Source organism: Onychostruthus taczanowskii, unplaced genomic scaffold (assembly GCF_017590055.1).
Source record: "Onychostruthus taczanowskii isolate IOZ18803 unplaced genomic scaffold, ASM1759005v1 scaffold64, whole genome shotgun sequence".
NCBI lineage: Eukaryota > Metazoa > Chordata > Aves > Passeriformes > Passeridae > Onychostruthus > Onychostruthus taczanowskii.
This window is the reverse complement of record NW_024504122.1, coordinates 3534011-3551654: the sequence shown is the minus strand read 5'-3', so window position 1 is coordinate 3551654 and position 17644 is coordinate 3534011. Positions and strand designations below refer to the sequence as shown.

The 17644-nt window shown below is 59.7% G+C and overlaps 2 protein-coding genes across 5 annotated transcripts; both read left to right on the top strand.

Moving 5' to 3' along the window:
- The first annotated feature begins 882 nt into the window (after window positions 1-882).
- NIPSNAP1 (nipsnap homolog 1) lies at window positions 883-2862 on the top strand. Its single transcript, XM_041420545.1, is given in 10 exon segments — window positions 883-949; window positions 952-996; window positions 1114-1159; window positions 1406-1500; window positions 1606-1676; window positions 1764-1904; window positions 2053-2084; window positions 2191-2285; window positions 2368-2451; window positions 2537-2862. Coding segments are annotated over 10 exon segments (741 nt in total). The 3' UTR covers window positions 2602-2862.
- A 979-nt stretch (window positions 2863-3841) lies between these two features.
- On the top strand, window positions 3842-16902 carry THOC5 (THO complex 5). 4 transcript variants are annotated; one of them, XM_041420498.1, is made up of 21 exons: window positions 3842-3894; window positions 4557-4668; window positions 4976-5056; window positions 5435-5578; window positions 6090-6203; window positions 7487-7584; window positions 8167-8313; window positions 10033-10147; window positions 10579-10711; window positions 11531-11608; window positions 11779-11819; window positions 12993-13092; window positions 13230-13338; window positions 14392-14493; window positions 14586-14682; window positions 14934-15048; window positions 15661-15764; window positions 15858-15945; window positions 16053-16168; window positions 16319-16509; window positions 16697-16902. In XM_041420498.1, the coding sequence occupies exons 2-21, from the start codon at window positions 4573-4575 to the stop codon at window positions 16758-16760; spliced, it is 2133 nt and encodes a 710-aa protein (XP_041276432.1). In that variant the 5' UTR covers window positions 3842-3894; window positions 4557-4572; the 3' UTR covers window positions 16761-16902. The 4 variants fall into 4 exon arrangements, with proteins under 4 accessions (XP_041276432.1, XP_041276433.1, XP_041276435.1 ...); XM_041420499.1 differs by lacking the exon at window positions 4976-5056; XM_041420501.1 differs by lacking the exon at window positions 4976-5056 and having other exon boundaries at window positions 3876-3894; window positions 4557-4608.
- Window positions 16903-17644: the final 742 nt, after the last annotated feature.

Below are 17644 nucleotides of genomic sequence, written 5' to 3'. Positions count from 1 at the left end.
GCCGGGACACCGTATCCCCCTTCTGAGACCCCTGAGCCCCACTCCTGAGACTCCCACGCCCCGGCAGGGGACCCCCGCTCCCGTGGGCTTCCTGATCCTCCCTTGGACCCCGCATCCCCCCGCTCTCCGCATCCCCCCGCTCCCCGCATCCCCCCGGGCGGGGACCCCGCACCCCGAGCCCCCCGAGCCCTCCCCGGGCCCCGCTGCCCTCCCGGAGCCGGCGGGCGGCCCCCAGAGTGGCCCCACGGTCGTTGCCTCGCTGGGGACAAAGGTCTGGCCGCGGCTCGGACCCGGGGCCGAGGGGCCCCGTTCTACCCCCGCCGCTGCCCGACCTTCTCCGGGCACCGGAGCCACGCTGGGGCTGGGGGGAACCCCGGGGACAGGCTGGGGGGCTGGGGGCTGCTCCCATCGCCCCACGTCCCCTTGTCCCCTTGCCCGTGGAAGGGTCACCAGCTCTGGAGCAGCCCCTGGGTACAGGGGGTCCTGTGGGGGGTGTGCCCCTGCCCATGGAGGGGTCACTGCCACTGCAGTGGCCACTGGGGCTGAGGGGGCTCCCATGGGGGTGCCCCCCTTGTCCCACACCCCCACACCAGTGTCCCTGCTCTGCTGGGCAGCGTGGCCAAACCCCTTTGGATCCAGGGGGACAGACTGGAACTGGGGACAGAGCCAGCCCAGACCGGGGACGGGGCTCCCAGTGTGAACTGAGCAGAAGCCCGTGGAGCCCCGGGGCTCCCTGCAAGCCGGACAATGGAGGCAGCTGCCCGCAGGACTGGCACTGAGGCCTCTGCATCCTGCTTTGCCGGCCATTCCCGGTGACTCCCGGCCATTCCCGGTGACTCCCGGTGTCCCCCCGCCCGCTGTCCCGCAGGGGGTACTCCAGGGATGTGGAGGGCAGCTGGTTCCGCTCCCTCTTCGTGCACAAGGTGGATCCCCGCAAGGATGCTCATTCCAACCTCCTCTCCAAGAAGGAGACCAGCAACCTCTACAAGATCCAGTGTGAGTGCTGCTGCCGGGAGGAAGGCAGGCACAGCTGGGCTGCACCCCTCGCCCACCCGCTGGGACCCCTTTCCCCTTCCTTCCCCCGTTCCCAGCCCCTCTCTCCTGTCCCTGCAGTTCACAATGTGAAGCCGGAATGCCTGGAAGCCTACAACAAGCTGACGTGAGCACACTGAGGGGCCTTCCCAGCATCCCAGTGGTGTTGGGGTGCTGTTCTGGACTGACAGGAGTGGGAGGGCCCCTGGAGCTCCTGGGTGGATCTGAGTCCCTGTACTGTGCCTTTCCCTCCCTGTGAAATGGATGCATCCCCCAGGCTGTGCCGGATCCTGTTTGGGAGGGCAAAGAGGGGCACTGGGAGGGTTTTGGGGCGCTGCCCCCCACCCCACTGCCCCCCTCTGTGCCCCCACAGAGAGGAGGTGCTGCCCAAGCTCCATTCGGACCCCGACTACCCCTGTGACCTGGTGGGCAACTGGAACACGTGGTACGGCGAGCAGGACCAGGCAGGTGAGGCTAGGCAGCGGCTCCTGCTGCCTCTGCTGCCACGGGCAGAGGTCCTGGTGGGATTTTGGGGCGCTGCTCCCCTTCCCCACCCCAAACCCCTCTTTGCAGTGCACCTGTGGCGCTTCTCGGGCGGGTACCCGGCGCTCATGGACTGCATGAACAAGCTCAGGCAGAACAAGGTACCCCCGGGGTGAGCCCCCCCTGTGCCCCACGCCCCCGGCCCGTGTCACCCCCACCCTGACACCCCCGGCTGGGGCTGTCCCCAGGAGTACCTGGACTTCCGCAAGGAGAGGAGCCGGATGCTGCTGTCCCGCAGGAACCAGCTGCTCCTGGAATTCAGCTTCTGGAATGAGCCCCAGCCCCGCCAGGGACCAAACATCTACGAGCTCAGGACCTACAAGCTGAAGGTGGGCATCAGCCTGTGCCTCGGGGGGGTCTTCAGGCTGGTGTACCCCGGTTTTGGGGGGCAGCTCCCCAGATTCCTCCTTCTGGGTGAGGAGACCCCAAGCTGGGTGAGCAGGGGGGTTCTGACTGGTTTTCCTCCCCCGTTTCCAGCCAGGGACCATGATCGAGTGGGGCAACAACTGGTAAGGCACTGGTTTTCCAGCATGGAGGGATCCAAGTGGGAAAAGCTCCCTCTGGAGAAGGGGGGACCCCTGGGGCAGCCCCCCATGTGTCCCCTGCTTCGTGCAGGGCTCGGGCCATCAAGTACCGCCAGGAGAACCAGGAGGCAGTCGGGGGGTTCTTCTCCCAGATCGGGGAGCTCTACGTGGTGCACCACCTCTGGGGTAAGGGGGTCACCCCTGGGGGTCCCCCGGCCTGGGGGCTGTGCTGGGGGGCTCAGGGTGCCCCCTCATCCTCTCCCCACAGCCTACAGGGATCTGCAGTCTCGGGAGGAGACCAGGAATGCGGCCTGGAGGAAGAGGGGCTGGGATGAGAACGTTTATTACACCGGTGAGTGGGACCCCACCCGCTTTGGGGACGCCCTGGCCGTGCTGGGGACCCCCTGGCCTCACCTCTGTCTGCTTTGCTCCCCCAGTGCCGCTGATCCGGACCATGGAATCCCGGATAATGATTCCCCTGAAGATCTCCCCCCTGCAGTGATTTGGGGCCGTGCCGGGGGGGTCTCCCTGCACCCCCAGGGGCTCCCTGCCACACCCTGGAAGGGCTGGGGGGTTCTGCTCCCCGCGGCTCCCAGCTCTCCCCCAACCCCATTTTGGGGTGCCCTGGGGGGGTTGAGAGCCAGGAGGGGAAGGTGGGAGCCCCCCATCCTGTGGTGGGTCCCCAGGATGGTGCTGCTGGGGGGGCTGTGGAGGTGGGGAGGGCTTAATTGCTCTTGATGGGCCCAGCGGGTGCCTTTGCTGCCAATTAAATATTTAATATGCTAAAGCCTAGGCCCCTCTCGGGGTGGGGAGGGCGGGACTGGGGGGGCTTGGTGTGACCCCCCAGGCTGGTGTCACCCTGCCCCAAATCATGGGTGTTTCCTGCACTGAAGGACCTCCACCCATGGGTACTGGGATACACTGAGGGACCCCCCAAAACCTCAGTGCCACTGGAGACCCCTTGCGAAGCCCATGGATACCCCCAAGTGCCATCAGGGACCCCATCCCATGCTCCCCTCAAGGTCATGGATACACCCAGCACCAACAGAGACCCATCCAATGCTCCCCCAAGCTCCTGGATCCCCCAGCACCACTGGGCACCCCAATGCAAGGCCCAGTCCAGCCCATGGGTACCCCCAAGGCCACTGGGGACCTCATCCCAAGGCCCTGAAACCCCCCTTGCTAAGGTGGGCACCATTCCATGACCCTCCAAGGCTATGGATGCTCCCAGTGCCACTGGAGACCTCTTCTCATGCCGTTCTCCGCGCAGAGATCTCCCCAGTGCCATTGGGGACCCCATCCCCACCTCCCCCAAGCCCACGGATCCTACCACCACCACCAATGACTCCATCCTGTGCCCCTCCCAAGCCCCTGTGTGCCCCCCACCCCACTGGGGATCCCATCCCAAGCCCATGGGTACCCCCACTGCCATCCCAAGCCCTCCCAACCAATGGGCACCCCCAGTGCCCCTGGGGACCCCATCCCAGGCCCATGGACATCCATCAGTGCTTCTGGGACACCTATCCAAGCTCCCCCCGTTCCCGTGGGTGTCCTTCTGCACCAGGACCCCCCAATGCCACCAGAGCCCCCGGTGTGGAGGTCTCCCATGATGACCACGCCCCTTGGTTAAGCCACGCCCATTTCCGCGGAGCCACGCCCCCAGCCCCTTGCGGGTCCTCCAGGATGCCAGGTCCGCTAGGAGGCGCCTGTAGCAGCGGCAGTCTCTCGCCGCCGCTCCGCGCCGCGCTCGGCCGCTCCGTGACGTCACTTCCGGAGGCGCGGAGCCGAGGCCGCGGTGAGTGCCGGGGTGAGCCGGGACCCCCGGAGGCGATGGGGGGAACGGCCCCGGCCCCTTGGGCTCCGCAGGGCGGGAGGTCCGTGGCCCGGTGTGCTAGGGGCTCAGTGGAAGTGGAGGCTCCTGGTCTAGAGGGGCGAAGGCCCCGTGCTGAGGGAGCTCTGAAGCCTCGGGCCCGGTGTGCGGGGCTCGTGAGGGCCGAGAGTCCCCGGCGTGAGGGTCTGGGGCGGCTCTGAAGGAGTGAAGGGCTCTGGGCTCGGTGTGCGGGGCTCTGGGGGGGGCTCGCAGGAGAGGACGCCCCGGGATGGGTGTGCGGGGCTCTGGAGGAGCGAAGGGTCCGGCTCTGTGAGGGGTCTGGGGGCTCCGCTGAGGCAGAAGCCGCAGTCCGGTGTGCTGCAGTCCGGGGGCTCAGGGCGGGGTTGAGCGCTCGGGCCCGGGGTCTCAAGGGAGCTCAGGGGCACTGGGGGACCGGGGGGGCTGTGGTGGAGCAGACCCCGGGCCCGCCGTGCTGGTCCGGGGGGCTGGAAAGGGCTGGGAGGTGCAGGATGGAGGGAGGCACAGGGGACACTGCAGAGCCCAGGCGGGGCTGGCGGGGGGAGCCGGGGAGGGCCCCGGTCCAGGCGGGTTTGGCCCCCACGGACTCGCCCCGTGCTCCCTCCCAGCCCTGCCGGCAGCACCATGTCCTCCGAGTCCAGCAAGAAGAGGAAGCCCAAGGTGATCCGCACGGACGGGGTCCCAGCCGAGGGCAAGCGGGGCAAGGGCGACACGGACCAGGTACAGACGTGCCCAGGGCCCTGCCCACACCCCTCTGTGCTGGCCCGGCTTTCCCTGCTGGAAAACAATGCCCTGAGCAGCTGTGGCTGCCCCATCCTGGCAGTGTCCCAGGCCAGGTTGGACGGGGCTTGGAGAGAACTGGGATAGTGGAAGGTGTCCCTACTATGGGACTGGATGGGCTTTAAAGTCCTCCCTTCCCACCCAAACCATTCTGCAATTCCATGAATTGTGAGATCCGGTTCCCCCAGCTTCCAATGCCTCTTATACTCCCACTGTGAATTCCTAAACCTGCTTCCATCTCTTTCAGGAGACACAAACACTCCTCTGGAGAGTGAGCCCAAAGCTGGAAGATCCCTCAGGGATTTGCATGGTGCCTTCAAACCCTCCCGTGAGCAGCAGGATAGTGTAGGATCAGCCAGAGTGGGGAGTGGGGTGGAGAAGGAGGAGGAATCGCCTTTCTGGATTGTCCTCTGTGGTCATGTAGATCATGGAATATCCTGAGTTGGAAGGGATCCACAAGGATCCTCCAGTCCAGCTCCAGGCCTTGCACAGGACAGCCCAACGGTGCCAGTTCAAATCTATAACAATTAAAGACAGCCTGAACTCGCCAGGTGTTTTAGTGACTGGCGGGTTTGGGATTGTTGGAACAGTCCTCTCCCTGTGTAAAGCCATGGGATTCATGGGCAGAGGCAGAAATGGCAGCTTGTCCCCCAGGGCCCTTTCCAGAGGGAGGGATGAGCCACAGGAGGTGTTCTTGCCTTGGCAGGATGTCAGGTACTACAGCGAGGAGAGCGAGGTGGATCTGCGGGACCCCATCAAGGACTACGAGCTCTACAGGGAGACCTGCCAGGAGCTCCAGAGGCTCATGGCAGAGATCCAGGAGCTGAAGAGCCGGGGCATCAAGGAAAATGTGAGGAGAGCCTCCACCTGTGGTGTAACATGTTGTTTGGTGTTTCCCCCTTAATCCCAGGGGAAAGGCAGCAGGAGCTGTGATGTTTCCTGGGCAGAGTCAGGGAAATGGAGCAACCCAACCTCCCTTTGCCAGGATGCTGGGGCAAGGGTTTAACTCTGGAAATTTAATATTCTCCCTTTCCCAGGCTGTTGGGGCAGGTATTTAGCTCTGGAAATAGAGTAGCCTCCCTTGTCCCAGGCTCCTGGGGCACTTCAGGTGCTCCAGGCTGAGCCACCTCTGTTCCTGCTGCTGAGGAAGATGGCTGGAGTGATTCTTTGAGGAGCCTGGACCCTCTCCCAGTTATTCCCAGCAGAGCCCTGTGGTCTGGCAGCAGGAGGCTCCCTCAGAAGCCCCAGGGACATAAATGTGGCTCCATAGCAAAGCGTGGAGCCCCTTTTGTGGCAGGAATTCCCTGCAGAGATGGTGCCAGCCATCCCTCCTGCTTCCACCCCCTCTCTGCTCCCCTCAGGCCTCAGAGATCGACGAGCGGCGCGTGCAGAGCTGCGTGCACTTCATGACCCTGAAGAAGCTGAACCGCCTGGCCCACATCCGGCTGAAGAAGGGCAGGGACCAGACCCACGAGGTACCCAGGAGGGGCTGGGAGGGAGGAATGCGGCTTGGGATTTAGGGGGCTCAGAGATGGGGCAGGTCCTGCCTGGTCTGTGTGCATGGTGTGAGCAGTTACACCTCTGCCAGGTCGTGTGGTTTGAGTTGAGGGTTTGTTGGGAGGTTCTGTCTTGGTTTGAAAAGCCAGGTGTCTGCTGAGGAAGGCAGGAGCCTCCCTTGAAGCGGAAAATGCAAACCCCTCCCTCCAAATTGTTATAATTTTGAATTTAAGAGGCTCTCAGGCAAAGGTAGGGGAGTAGGAATAACAGTTCTTTAACAGGAAAATTTAAAATACAAATGAAATTGTACAAACAAAAATAACCAACAGTTACAGAGTCAGAGGAGGAGCTGATCCCTGTGTGTCAGGGTGGTGGCACAGTCCCATCCCATGGGGGCTCAGCCCTCCTGCAGTGCCAGCTGTGGTTCTGCTGGAGCAGGGATCCTGCACAAGGCTGCAGTTTTCCTCTGGAGCTCCAGGGCTGCTGGAGATGGGCCTGCTCTTCCTCTGGGAATGCAGGGCAGGAGAAAGCTGCTCCTCTGGGAATGCAGTGGGCAGAGGCTGCTGTGCTGTTCCAGGCTCAGATTGTATCCAGGTAGGAATGCTTGGCTCCTCCCCTGGGCGGAGCATCTCCCAGTGGGATGCTGGAATTTGATCAGCCATGCAGGGACACTCAGTGGCCATGGACAGCAGAGATCTCCTGGAGGGAGGATTGGCTGTGGGAGAGATAAAACTGCCCCATGAACAGCAGAGAACTGCCCCAGCTCTGGCAGATGGGGATAGAATACACACCCCCAGCTACACCTTTCAACCTAAGACAGGCTCAGATCCTGATAAACTCCTGGCTGCAGGGCAGCTGTAATTAGATCAATAATGAAGGAGCAGTATTGCTTTTGCCCCAAGTGTAGTAGGAGGTCACAAACTCTGTTTCAAGGGTCTGGTGTTGTGCAGGTGTATCAGTGAGTGGATGCCCGGCCTGGAAGCTGCATAACCAGAGCTCTCAGAGAGGGGACTCTGTGCGCCCCAGCAAATGAACCCTGTCCTGTGCCTTGGCTTTCAAATGTGCAGGAAGGACCAGGATCAGTCTCCTGTCACAATCCTTTGCTCCTCCAGCCCTTAAAAATGTCATTTTTACCCCTAAAAATTGTTGCATGCCCTAAAACCTGCAGTCCCAAGCTGCTGTAGTGACATGGTCTTGGTGACTCTTTCTTGGTGACTGTTTTTCCTGCTCTATCCCTGCTCTGGCTGTGTCTGTGTTTCAGGCAAAGCAGAAGGTCGATGCCTATCACCTGCAGCTCCAGAACCTGCTCTACGAGGTGATGCACCTGCAGAAAGAGATCACCAAGTGCCTGGAATTCAAGTAAGCGTGGCCAGGGAGCAGAGGGAGCATTGGTGTGTCTGGGATGGGTGGGTGATTCCTGAGTTTGGGAGCTCTTCCCACGTTCACTGTGGTAGCAGAGTGGGTGCTCCAGGTGTTTGTAATAATGGAATAGTTTGGGTTGGAAGGGACATTAAAGCCCATCCAGTGCCACCCCTGCCATGGGCAGAGACACCTCCCACTGTCCCAGGGTGCTCCAAGCCCCAGTGTCCAACTTGGCCTTGGACACATCCAAGGATCCAGGGGCAGCCACAGCTGCTCTGGGCACGCTGTGCCAGGGCCTGCCCACCCTCTCAGGGAACAATTCCTAATTCCCAATATCCATCCCTGCCCTCTTGCAGTAGGAAGCCATTCCCTGTGTCTTGTCCCTCCATCCCTTGTCCCCAGTCCCTCTCCAGCTCTCCTGGAGCCCCTTTAGACACAGACAGTAGAGGTCAAAACAAGTTCAGCTCACTGATGGTGGTGGCTCAGTAGCAGGGCAGGAAGCACCAGTGGGACACTCTCCTGTGGGGACACATTGAGCACTTCCCTCTTTTCCCTGGTCTGATCCATGTGTCCTGGCAGATCCAAACATGAGGAGATCGAGCTGGTGAGCCTGGAGGAGTTCTACAAAGAGGCCCCCCCTGAAATCAGCCGCCCTGCCATCACCCTGACCGAGCCCCACCAGCAGACCCTGGCCCGTCTGGACTGGGAGCTGGAGCAGCGCAAGAGGTGGGTCAGTGGTGTTCCCATTCCGTGCCCCTGCTCCAGGGATCTGGGCAGGCACCTGGAGTTCAGGGTGTCCCCACTCCATGTCCCAGCTCCAGGGATCTGGGCAGACACCCAGAGCTGCTGGGAGAGCAGATGTAGGGATGAAGTTTTTCACACCCTCTTGGGTCAGTGTGGAACAGGCATTTATTGTGTGACTGGGAGATTCCCTCTGTGCAGAGCTGGGCTTGCTGGGATCCTTGTTCCATAGGTCAGGGAGTTCTCTGACACTGCCTGGTGATCCAAGGAGCAAAGGGAGCCTATCCTGGCTGGAGCTGCTGCCATTCCATGCCATGGTGTGGAGCTGCCAACCACGCCGGGCTGGGACAGCCCCGTGTCCTGCTGCTGGCGTCACCGCTGTCCCGGGGCTCAGCTGCTCCCTGACTCTTGCCCCCTGGGAAAAGCAAACATGACACAGCATTCCTGTGTTTGGATAACAGTCAGGCAGTGTCCAGGAACACCTTCTGGAAAGATCAGTTGGAATATGCTGCAGGGTGCAGCCTGAGGGCAGCTGAGCAGAGCAGACAACAAGAGGTGCTGAGTGCCTCCAACCCTTCATGTTTCCCTTTTCCCAGATCTTTCCCCTAAAACCTGGCTGCTTTTGCTTGGTAGAAGGCACAGCCAGGATCCTCCAGCTGGCTCTGCCTGTGGCACAGGCAGAGGAGTGTTCAGCCTGCAGATCTCTGAGGTTGTGCATAAAAATGATCATTGCAAACCTCATGGAGACCCTGAGCTGCTCATTAAATTGCTGAGAGGCCTTGGAATTCCCAGTCTTCACTCTGGTGTCTAAGGAATGCCCCTGTCCATCTCCCACCACTGCTCAGGTGGGATATGGCCTGTTCAGCTGCTCACAAGCAAATGCCAGTGGTGCTTTGGGCATTTTCTGATGTTGTTGGGGTTGTTGACATCCATCCATAATTTATGTTGGTGTTTTTAGCTGTGCAACCCCATTGGATTGGCTTTGGATTCTTCTCCACTTTCTGTGAGGTGCCTCTGGAGTGGAGTGCAGGGATTTCAGTAGGTCTGTTTTGGGAAGGTGTGTGAACACTGGAGCTTGTGTAGGAGTCTCTTGGGATGGGCATTGACCCCCACAAATACAGTTTTTCTTGGACACCGAATCCAAGTTCTTCAAGGTCAGGTCTGTTTCCCCTTGGAGAACCTTTGTCCTGGGCAGGTCACTTCCATACCCAGTTCCCTGCTCCTGCTGGGAAAGGGCTTAGGGTCAGCAGCAATGAGGGGATTTGGTGTGTTCTCCCTGCACATGAGTGTATCCAGGGCTCAGAGCATCCAGGGCTTGCATTTTCCTGCATTTTCTCTGTTGAACCTTGACTATGTGACAAGAAGTGGCTCTGAGGATGTGAAGGGACAAAGCCTCTTAGGGAGCTCAGAGGAGTCATGGCTGCTGGCAGCAGAGCCTGGTGTGGGAGCAGATCTCCTGAGGGAAGATCCAGTTGCTGCCCCTTTGTGGAGCATAGCATGAGGCTGAGCTGCCCCTTTTCCTTGTCTGTTTTCTATCTCAAATCAGTTCCTTCCTGCCTCCACTTGCCCTTGGTGTTAGGAGCTCTGTGTTTGCCCCATGTCTGAGCTCTCCTGGTTCCTTATGTCAGGGCAGGAATGCTGGGGCTCATCACCCAGCAGGTTTAGAGCTGTGGTGTGTGGCAGTGACAAAATTCCCACCCCTAGGCTGGCAGAGAAATACAAGGAGTGCCTGACCAGCAAGGAAAAGATCCTGAAGGAGATTGAGGTGAAGAAGGAATATCTGAGCAGCCTTCAGCCTCGACTCAACAGCATCATGCAGGTACCTGAGCCCTGCAGGATGTCACACTCCGAGGGGCAGCTCCTGGGCTGCTTTGGGTTTGGAGATGTTTCATTCCCACTCAGGGTGGGCGAGGGGCAGATCCAAGACTCCTCCAGAGTCTCCTTTTTTATTTGTGCAGCAATTCCTGCAGAACTGCAGCTGCAGGAGCTGCTAAATGGGCCTTTCCCTGGAGAGCCCCACGCAGTTCCAGCCCCCTGTGACTGCCTTGGGAGGGAAGAACAGGAGGAGGAACTGGGTTATTTCCAGATCCAAAACTTTCCCAGCAGAGGCAGCTGCCAGCCCTTTCCTGAGGCTCTCCGTGTTTAACCCTGCACCACTGCTGCTGTGCCAGCTTCATCTCCCGCTCTCTCAGGGTGAGGAGGATGAGCTGTTCCTTTCCCAGTGATGAAGGCTCTCCCTGTCATTCCCAGGCCTCCCTGCCTGTGCAGGAGTACCTGTTCATGCCCTTCGACCAGGCTCACAAGCAGTACGAGACCGCCCGGCACCTCCCGCCACCTCTCTACGTCCTCTTCGTCCAAGCCAGTGCCTACGGACAGGCCTGTGGTGAGCACCGAGGGCACAATGCCCCCACGGGCCAGATTTCACTCCTGCCTGCAGGAATCACCACTTTTTGGGGGTCTTTCCCTGCTGTGTGCTCTGCTGTCAGATTCTGCTGAGCGCAGAGCAGCGGGGTGGCCCCACGGCACGGTGAGGCAGCAGCATTTGAAACCTTGTTTGCTCAGCTGCCTCGCTGGAAGAAGTGCTTGGGAAGCTCCCTTCCCACCCCTTCCCCCTTTCCCAAGGTCAGCAGGGATGTCCTTGCAGCCTGAGAGCTGGCTCTGCTGTCACAGCTTCCCCAGAGCTGTCACCCCCGGCCTTGTAGAGGCCATTCCCACAGCTCACCTGGAAACCTTCATCCCTTTGTATTTTGAGGGGATTTCTGGAGCCTCCCTGAGCTGGGAGGGATTTCCTGGAAGAGGTCAGGAATCCCACTGGCCTGTGCACACCTCCTGTGTGGTGAGGGCTGTGGTGTGACCTGTTCCTCTCAGTGCCAGAGGAGCATGGAAGGACATGGTGATGCTTGGTCCCTGCTTGTCCCAGCCAGATCCCGACCTCTCTTGGCTCTTAATAAATATATGGCCCTTATGGTTTCCAGGAAGAGTCCCTCAAAACCCAGTGTTTTCCATCTTCTGACCCCACGCTGCCCAGGAGATCCAGCCCAGTGTGGCCTCCTAGAACCTGCCAGACAACCTCTCCTCCCACTGGCCTTTTGCTGGAACTTCCTTCACCAGGAACCAGGAGCTTTAGGGGCAGGGCTGCTCTGATCACTGCCTTTGCAGCAGGAATGGGATTGCTAACTCATTTTTCCTGTCTCCTCTGTAGATAAGAAGCTGGTGGTGGCCATTGAAGGGAGTGTGGAGGAAGCCAAGGCGCTTTATAAGCCACCTGAGGACTCGCAGGGTGAGTTGTGGTGTTGCCCTGGGGACTTGTTCTTCTGTGTCTGCAGCTCCTGGGACCCTGCTTCTGTTGGGAGAGGAGTGTCAGGGCTTGGAAAAAGCTCTGGTGGTCCTGCTTGTGGTGGGAGAGCTGAGCTCTGGGTGGTCCCTGCTGACACCCCTCTCTCTGCACAGATGATGAGAGCGATTCCGACGCAGAAGAGGAGCAAACCACGGTAAGGGACAGCACTGTCCCCCTCTGGGGAGAGCTGGGGCTGGCTGGGCCTGGCTGGGGCTGGGAGCTGCCCCTGCAAGCTGTCAGTGTGTGTGGAAGTGCAGTGATGTCAAATCCTGACCTTTCATGGGAGGAGGGAGCTGCCATTTCCAGCTGGTGTCCCAAATGCAGGAGCAGGCAGGGTACAGAGCTGCTCCTCTCGTGTCCCATCCCTGCAGCTCTCCGGCTGGAGCTGCTCCACTTTGTATAAATAGCCTGAGGGCAGGGAGCTGTGTCCAACAGGGAGGGATCTGTGTCCATCCTGTGCCAAAAGCATTCTCTGCACCAGGGCTTGTTCAGCACTCCTTGGAGGAAGTGTTTCTCCTACAGATAATTCCTGCTGGATGCTGAGGAGAGGCTGGAGGTGCTGGTTGCTCCCAGTAGCAAAGCCTGAAGGGGCTCTAGGCCTCCACTCCCACCACCAGCAGCAGAGCCAGGTGTATGGGGCTATTCTGTGGGGACGGGTAAAGGGAAGGGTCTCATGTGTCCAGAGAAGGGAATGGAGCTGAGAAAGGGGCTCAGCCTGGAGAAAAGGAGGCTCAGGGGGGACCTTGTGGCTCTGCACAGCTCCTGACAGGAGGGGACAGCCGGGGGGGGTGGGCTGTGCTCCCAGGGAACAGGGATGGGAGGAGAGGGAACTAGAGTTTCCCAATATCCTCCTCTGGTAAAGTTCCTTCACAGAAAGGGCTGTCCAGCCCTGGCACAGCTGTCCAGGGCAGTGGGGGAGTCCCCATGCCTGGAGGGATTGAAGAGCCATGTGGTTGTGGCATGTGGGGACATGGGTTAGTGGTGGCCTTGGCAGTTCTGCAGGGGTGGTTGGACTTGATACTTTCAGGGGGCTTTTCCATCCTAAAGGATTCAGTGATTCTAGGTTCTGCCTCTTGCAGTGGGAAAGCTTTTGGGCCAGCAGGTCCTTGACTTTATCTCCCAGGAGTGGAGACATTCCCTGGAGCTGAAGGAATGACAGGAACTGGAGCTGAGTGAGGGTTTCCTGCTCCTCTCCCTCCCCAAGGCAGCTGTGGCTGTGGTACTGGGGGATTGTGGAACTGGACTGGAGGGAAAAAGCTGTGGGCTAGGAAGGTCCATGGGTTGGTGAAGAGCAGGAGAAGGCTCTGACAGCTGTTTTGCCCCCCAGAAGCGGCGCAGGCCCACCCTGGGCGTGCAGCTGGATGACAAACGCAAGGAGATGCTGAAGAGACACCCCTTGTCTGTCACCCTGGACCTGAAGTGCAAAGGTGAGGGGCTCAGGGCTGTGACAGCAGCTCAGGGACTGACCCCAGCAGCACCTTGGGGGCCCTGGGGGGAGCTGGAAGTGTGGAGGGGTTTCTCTGAGCTGGAGCAGGCACCAATATCACCCCTTCTGTGTGGACAGATGAGAACGTGCTTCACCTGACCTTCCACTACCTGATGAACCTCAATGTCATGACAGTGAAAGCCAAGGTGACCACTGCCATGGAGATGACCACGGCCATCAGTGCTGGGTAAGGAGAGCCCTGTGGGCAGCAAGCCTGGAGATCATTGGGCAGTGACTCCTTGGGATCCAGGAGCCCTGCAGAGCCTGGAGATCATTGGGCAGTGACCCCTCTGCCCTGTGGGGAACCCTTCACAGCCCAGAGCTCATCAGGCAGGGACCCCTCTGCCCCTGTGGGTCTGGGAGCCCTGCACAGCCCAAGCACCTTCCTCCCCCTCTCCTCTGCCATGACAAGCCAGACTCAGGGAGTTTGGGAACCTCTCAGCAGTGCCAGAGCTGTCAGGAACTGGGGGAAAGTGTCTCCTGCTGACACATTCAGCCTCCCTCCCACAGGCAGAGCCTGGCAGCTCCCTCACCTGACTGTTCCTGAGGTCACCTTGTCCTGAGCTCCAGAGATGCAGCTGCCTCTGCCTGTGCTCCCCAGAGCCTGCAGGAGCCTGATTGGTGTGAGGAAAAGCTGAAGTGGCAGCTTTGGGAGCCTGCCCAGGGAGCTCCCAGCGGCTGCCAGCTCTCTGGTGGCTGTCCCTGGCACAGGAGGTGCCTGAGGAAGAGGAGGTGGGAGAAGCTGATCTGGGCTTGCCTGGGAGCAAGTGCTGCCTCCTAGCCTGTCCCATATGCAGCCTCCTCGTCCTGTTGGGGTTCTCTTCTTGATGCAGACACCCCAAACCCTCTGTGACAGCAGCTGGAGATCCTGTGCAGGGCGTTCCCACTCTCCTGCTGCCCTTGGCTGTTGTACCCCAAACCAGGGAGGCTGTGCCTTGAGCCATACCCCAAATCCTAGAGCCCATTGTGCCTGGTCATTCCTGTGAGTACAGTCAGACATGAGGAACTTCATGGCACTAGAGGGAGCAGCTTCCTGGAAGAGCAGGAGCTGGTGCCTGTGATTTCCATGCTGCTCCAGGCAGGGAGGAGACAGTTCTCTCTTTGGAGTGGAATTAGGGGAAAGTCATTCTGCTCTTGAACTCGTGAAGCTCATAATCCCCTGCTCTGCACTTGAAGCCTGTTCATGGAGGGATGAAGAGCCCAGACTGCTGCTGATTGACCTCTCCCCTCTTTCTGCCAGGGACCTGCTCTCCCCAGACTCCCTCCTCAACTGCCTCTATCCAGGGGACCACGGGAGGAAAACGCCCAACCCAGCCAACCAGTTCCAGTTCGATAAAGTGGGGTGAGTGTCACCCAGGCCATTGCCATTAGTTCCTTGCTCCAGCACAGCAAATCCTCCCTGCTTGATGTGACCCTTCTTCCTTGTCCCCACAGCATCCTGACCCTGAGTGACTACGTGACAGAGCTGGGACACCCCTACGTGTGGGTGCAGAAGCTGGGCGGCCTGCATTTCCCCAAGGATCAGCCTCAGGCATGGCACAAACCCCTTCCCTCTCCCCCACAACGTTGGGCTGAGCTTTGGGGTCACGTCCTGCCCCCTGCTGGCACCAGCTGCCCCCAAACCATGGCTGGGACAGGCTTTGCTGGGTTGGATCTGTGTGGGGCCACGCTGACATATTTCATGTCACACATGTCATAGTCCAAGCCCTTTTAGTGACTGAATGATGGGTGCCTGTCCCTGTGGGGATGTGGCACCTGGCCTGACATCCCTCCTGCCCACAGCACACGGTGGCTGCTGACAATTCCCTGAGTGCCAGCCACATGGAGCTGACAGTGAAGCTGCTCCGGAGCCGCCTGCAGTCCCGCCTGGCCCTGCACAAGCAGTTTGCATCCCTCGGTGAGTGCTGGCCTCCCTGCCCTTCCCTGGGGGCAGGAGTGCAGTGGCAGTGTCCTTATGCAGAGAAGAATCTTTTCCCTGCTCAGCCAAGCTCCAGGTAGCCATGGTCCTGAATCACAGTTATTCCAAGCTGCTGTCCGTCTTCAGCCAGTGCCTGAACTGGGAGGGAGAGTGGAACAGCAGCAATCATGGGAGAGGAGACATCAGCTGGCTGATGTCACATTTGATGGGTGGCAGTGCCACCCTCAGCATTCTCAGTTCTTCCCTCAGCCCTTGGGAGTTGTAGGAATGAAGGAACTGCCCTATTTTGGGTGGCAGAGGAAGGCTCTGCCCTTTCCAGTGCCCAGCACCTCTTTGGGAATGGCCATCCCAGTGCTGGGACGTGATTTGGGACATGGTGGGAAGTGAACTGCACACCATGCATGTTGTGTGCCAGTCACGCAGCCCGGGGATCCCATGGGATCACAAGCCAGGGATCTCTCTGCTGGGTGCCTGATGGAGCTGCTGAAGGATAACATGATTCCCAGGTACCACTTTGGGAGTGCCAGTGCAGGACAGTGGCAGAGCAGTGTCCCCAGCCCTGCCCTGCTCAGGGCCTGTCCTTGCTTTCAGAGCACGGTGTTGTGCCGGTGTCCAGCGAGTGCCAGCAGCTCTTCCCAACCAAAATCGTCTCACGCCTGGTGAAGTGGACTGCCATTCCCTATGAGGATTACGCTGTAAGTGCTGAGCACAGGGCTGAGTCCCTCCCTTCCAGCACCCTTCCAGCTCCCACATGGCACTGGAGCCATCATTCCTCCTCCTCCTCTCAGGAGCTGCCCTACACTAAGGATGTGATAGAGGCTGGCTTGGCTGAAGACACTCACCTCTACTACATGGCCCTGATAGAGAGGGGAACAGGTAGGCACCTTTTCTTCCTTTGGGAATTCCAATCCTCATCCCAGGGCAGCTTCATGGGTAATCCACCTGGCTGGAGGCCCTGTGAGTGACACCTTTTCCCTACTCAGCCAAGCTCCAGGCAGCTGTGGTGCTGAACCCTGGTTATTCCACACTGCCTCCTGTCTTCAGCCTGTGCCTGAACTGGAAGGGAGAGCGGAACAGCAGCAACGACGACAACATTCGGGTACTGTGGGGTGGGGGCTGCATTTTTGGGGGTGTCCCCAGCAGTTCTGTGTCTCTAACAAGAGAATGTTGGGGTGAGCTGGTGGCTGGACACTCCTGGGAGTGCAGGGTAAAGATCCAAGCCTGTGCCAACTTCATCCCTGTTTTCCAGGCCATGGAGAGCGAGGTCAATGTCTACTACAAGGAGCTGTGGGGGCCCAAACCTGGCTACCAGCTGCTCACCAACCAGCTGCAGCGCCTGTGCATGGTGCTGGACGTGTACCTGGAGACAGAGCCCCACGATCCCAGCGTGGAGGGGCCCAAGGAATTCCCCCAGGAGAAGATGTGCCTGCGCCTGGTCAGGTGGGAGCTGCCTGGGGGCTGAGGGTGCTGCCAGGGACTCCGGTGGCGTTGCTGTTCCTGGAAGCCTGTCACACAGGGATCAGCCCCCACAGCTGGGCAGTAGCCCCAGAACTGGGCCTTTTCTGTGGGTGCCATGGGATGTTCCTGATCCCTGTGGTCACAGCCTCTCCCTCTTCTCCTCTTCCAGGGGTCCCCTGCGCCTGAAACCCTTCAAGTTCAACTACCCCCAGGGGTTCTTCAGCCATCGCTGAGCAGCTCTGGGCCTCATTCTGGGGTGGGACTTGTTCACTCTGTGGCAGGAGCGTTTCCATCCTGACGTTTCTGCTCCTTTTACAATATTTTGGGGTTGGTTTGAAGGTTTTGTAGTCAAAGGGATTAAACTGAGCTAAAGAAAAAATGTGTGGGTGCCTTGTCTATGCAGAGGGGCTGAGATGAGGGGCCTATGAGGGCTGCAAGTCTCGTGTCCCAGCCCTGGGCTCTGACAGCCTTTCCAGGGATGCTCCCTGCCTCCTGACTTCCCTCCCCACCACAGGGACTGGGGAGCTGAGATGGCTAAAAACTGAGGTGGCTAAAAATAGCGCTTTTCCAGAGCCCGCACTGCAGCCCCAGCCTGTCCTTGCCGGCTGGCTGCCATCCCACTCGGCACAATCCCTGCATCCTGGGGGGCTTCTCTGCTCCCTGGGCTTGGAGGGGAGCAGAGCAGGGTCCTGGGACAGGCAGGAGAAGGGCTGGTGGGACATCCTGGCTTGTCCTACTTAGCATCAGGGAGTTGGGATATGCCGCCTCCCCTGCACCGCTCTGTGTGGTGGTCCCAGACTGGCAGAGCTGGGGCTCCATGCCCCCTCCCAAGGTCACTGTCCCTCCTTCATCCCAGCCTCTCCGTGTCGCCTCTGGGAGTGATTTCTCCCCCAGCAGGGCTGAGAGCCCCTCTCCTGCTCCCCCCAGCCCCTGCCCTCTGTGCAGTGCTGCAGTGCCGGGCTGTGCCGCAGCCCTTGGGTTAAACCAGGCTCTCCCAGTCCCTTGGGAGCCATGCTTTAAAAAAAGAAGGAAGGGAAAAAACACCCTGAGATCCTTTGGAAAGCATGGCAGGGCTGGCCCTGTTTCATCCTCGAGACACAGGGTCCTTGTGCCTGCT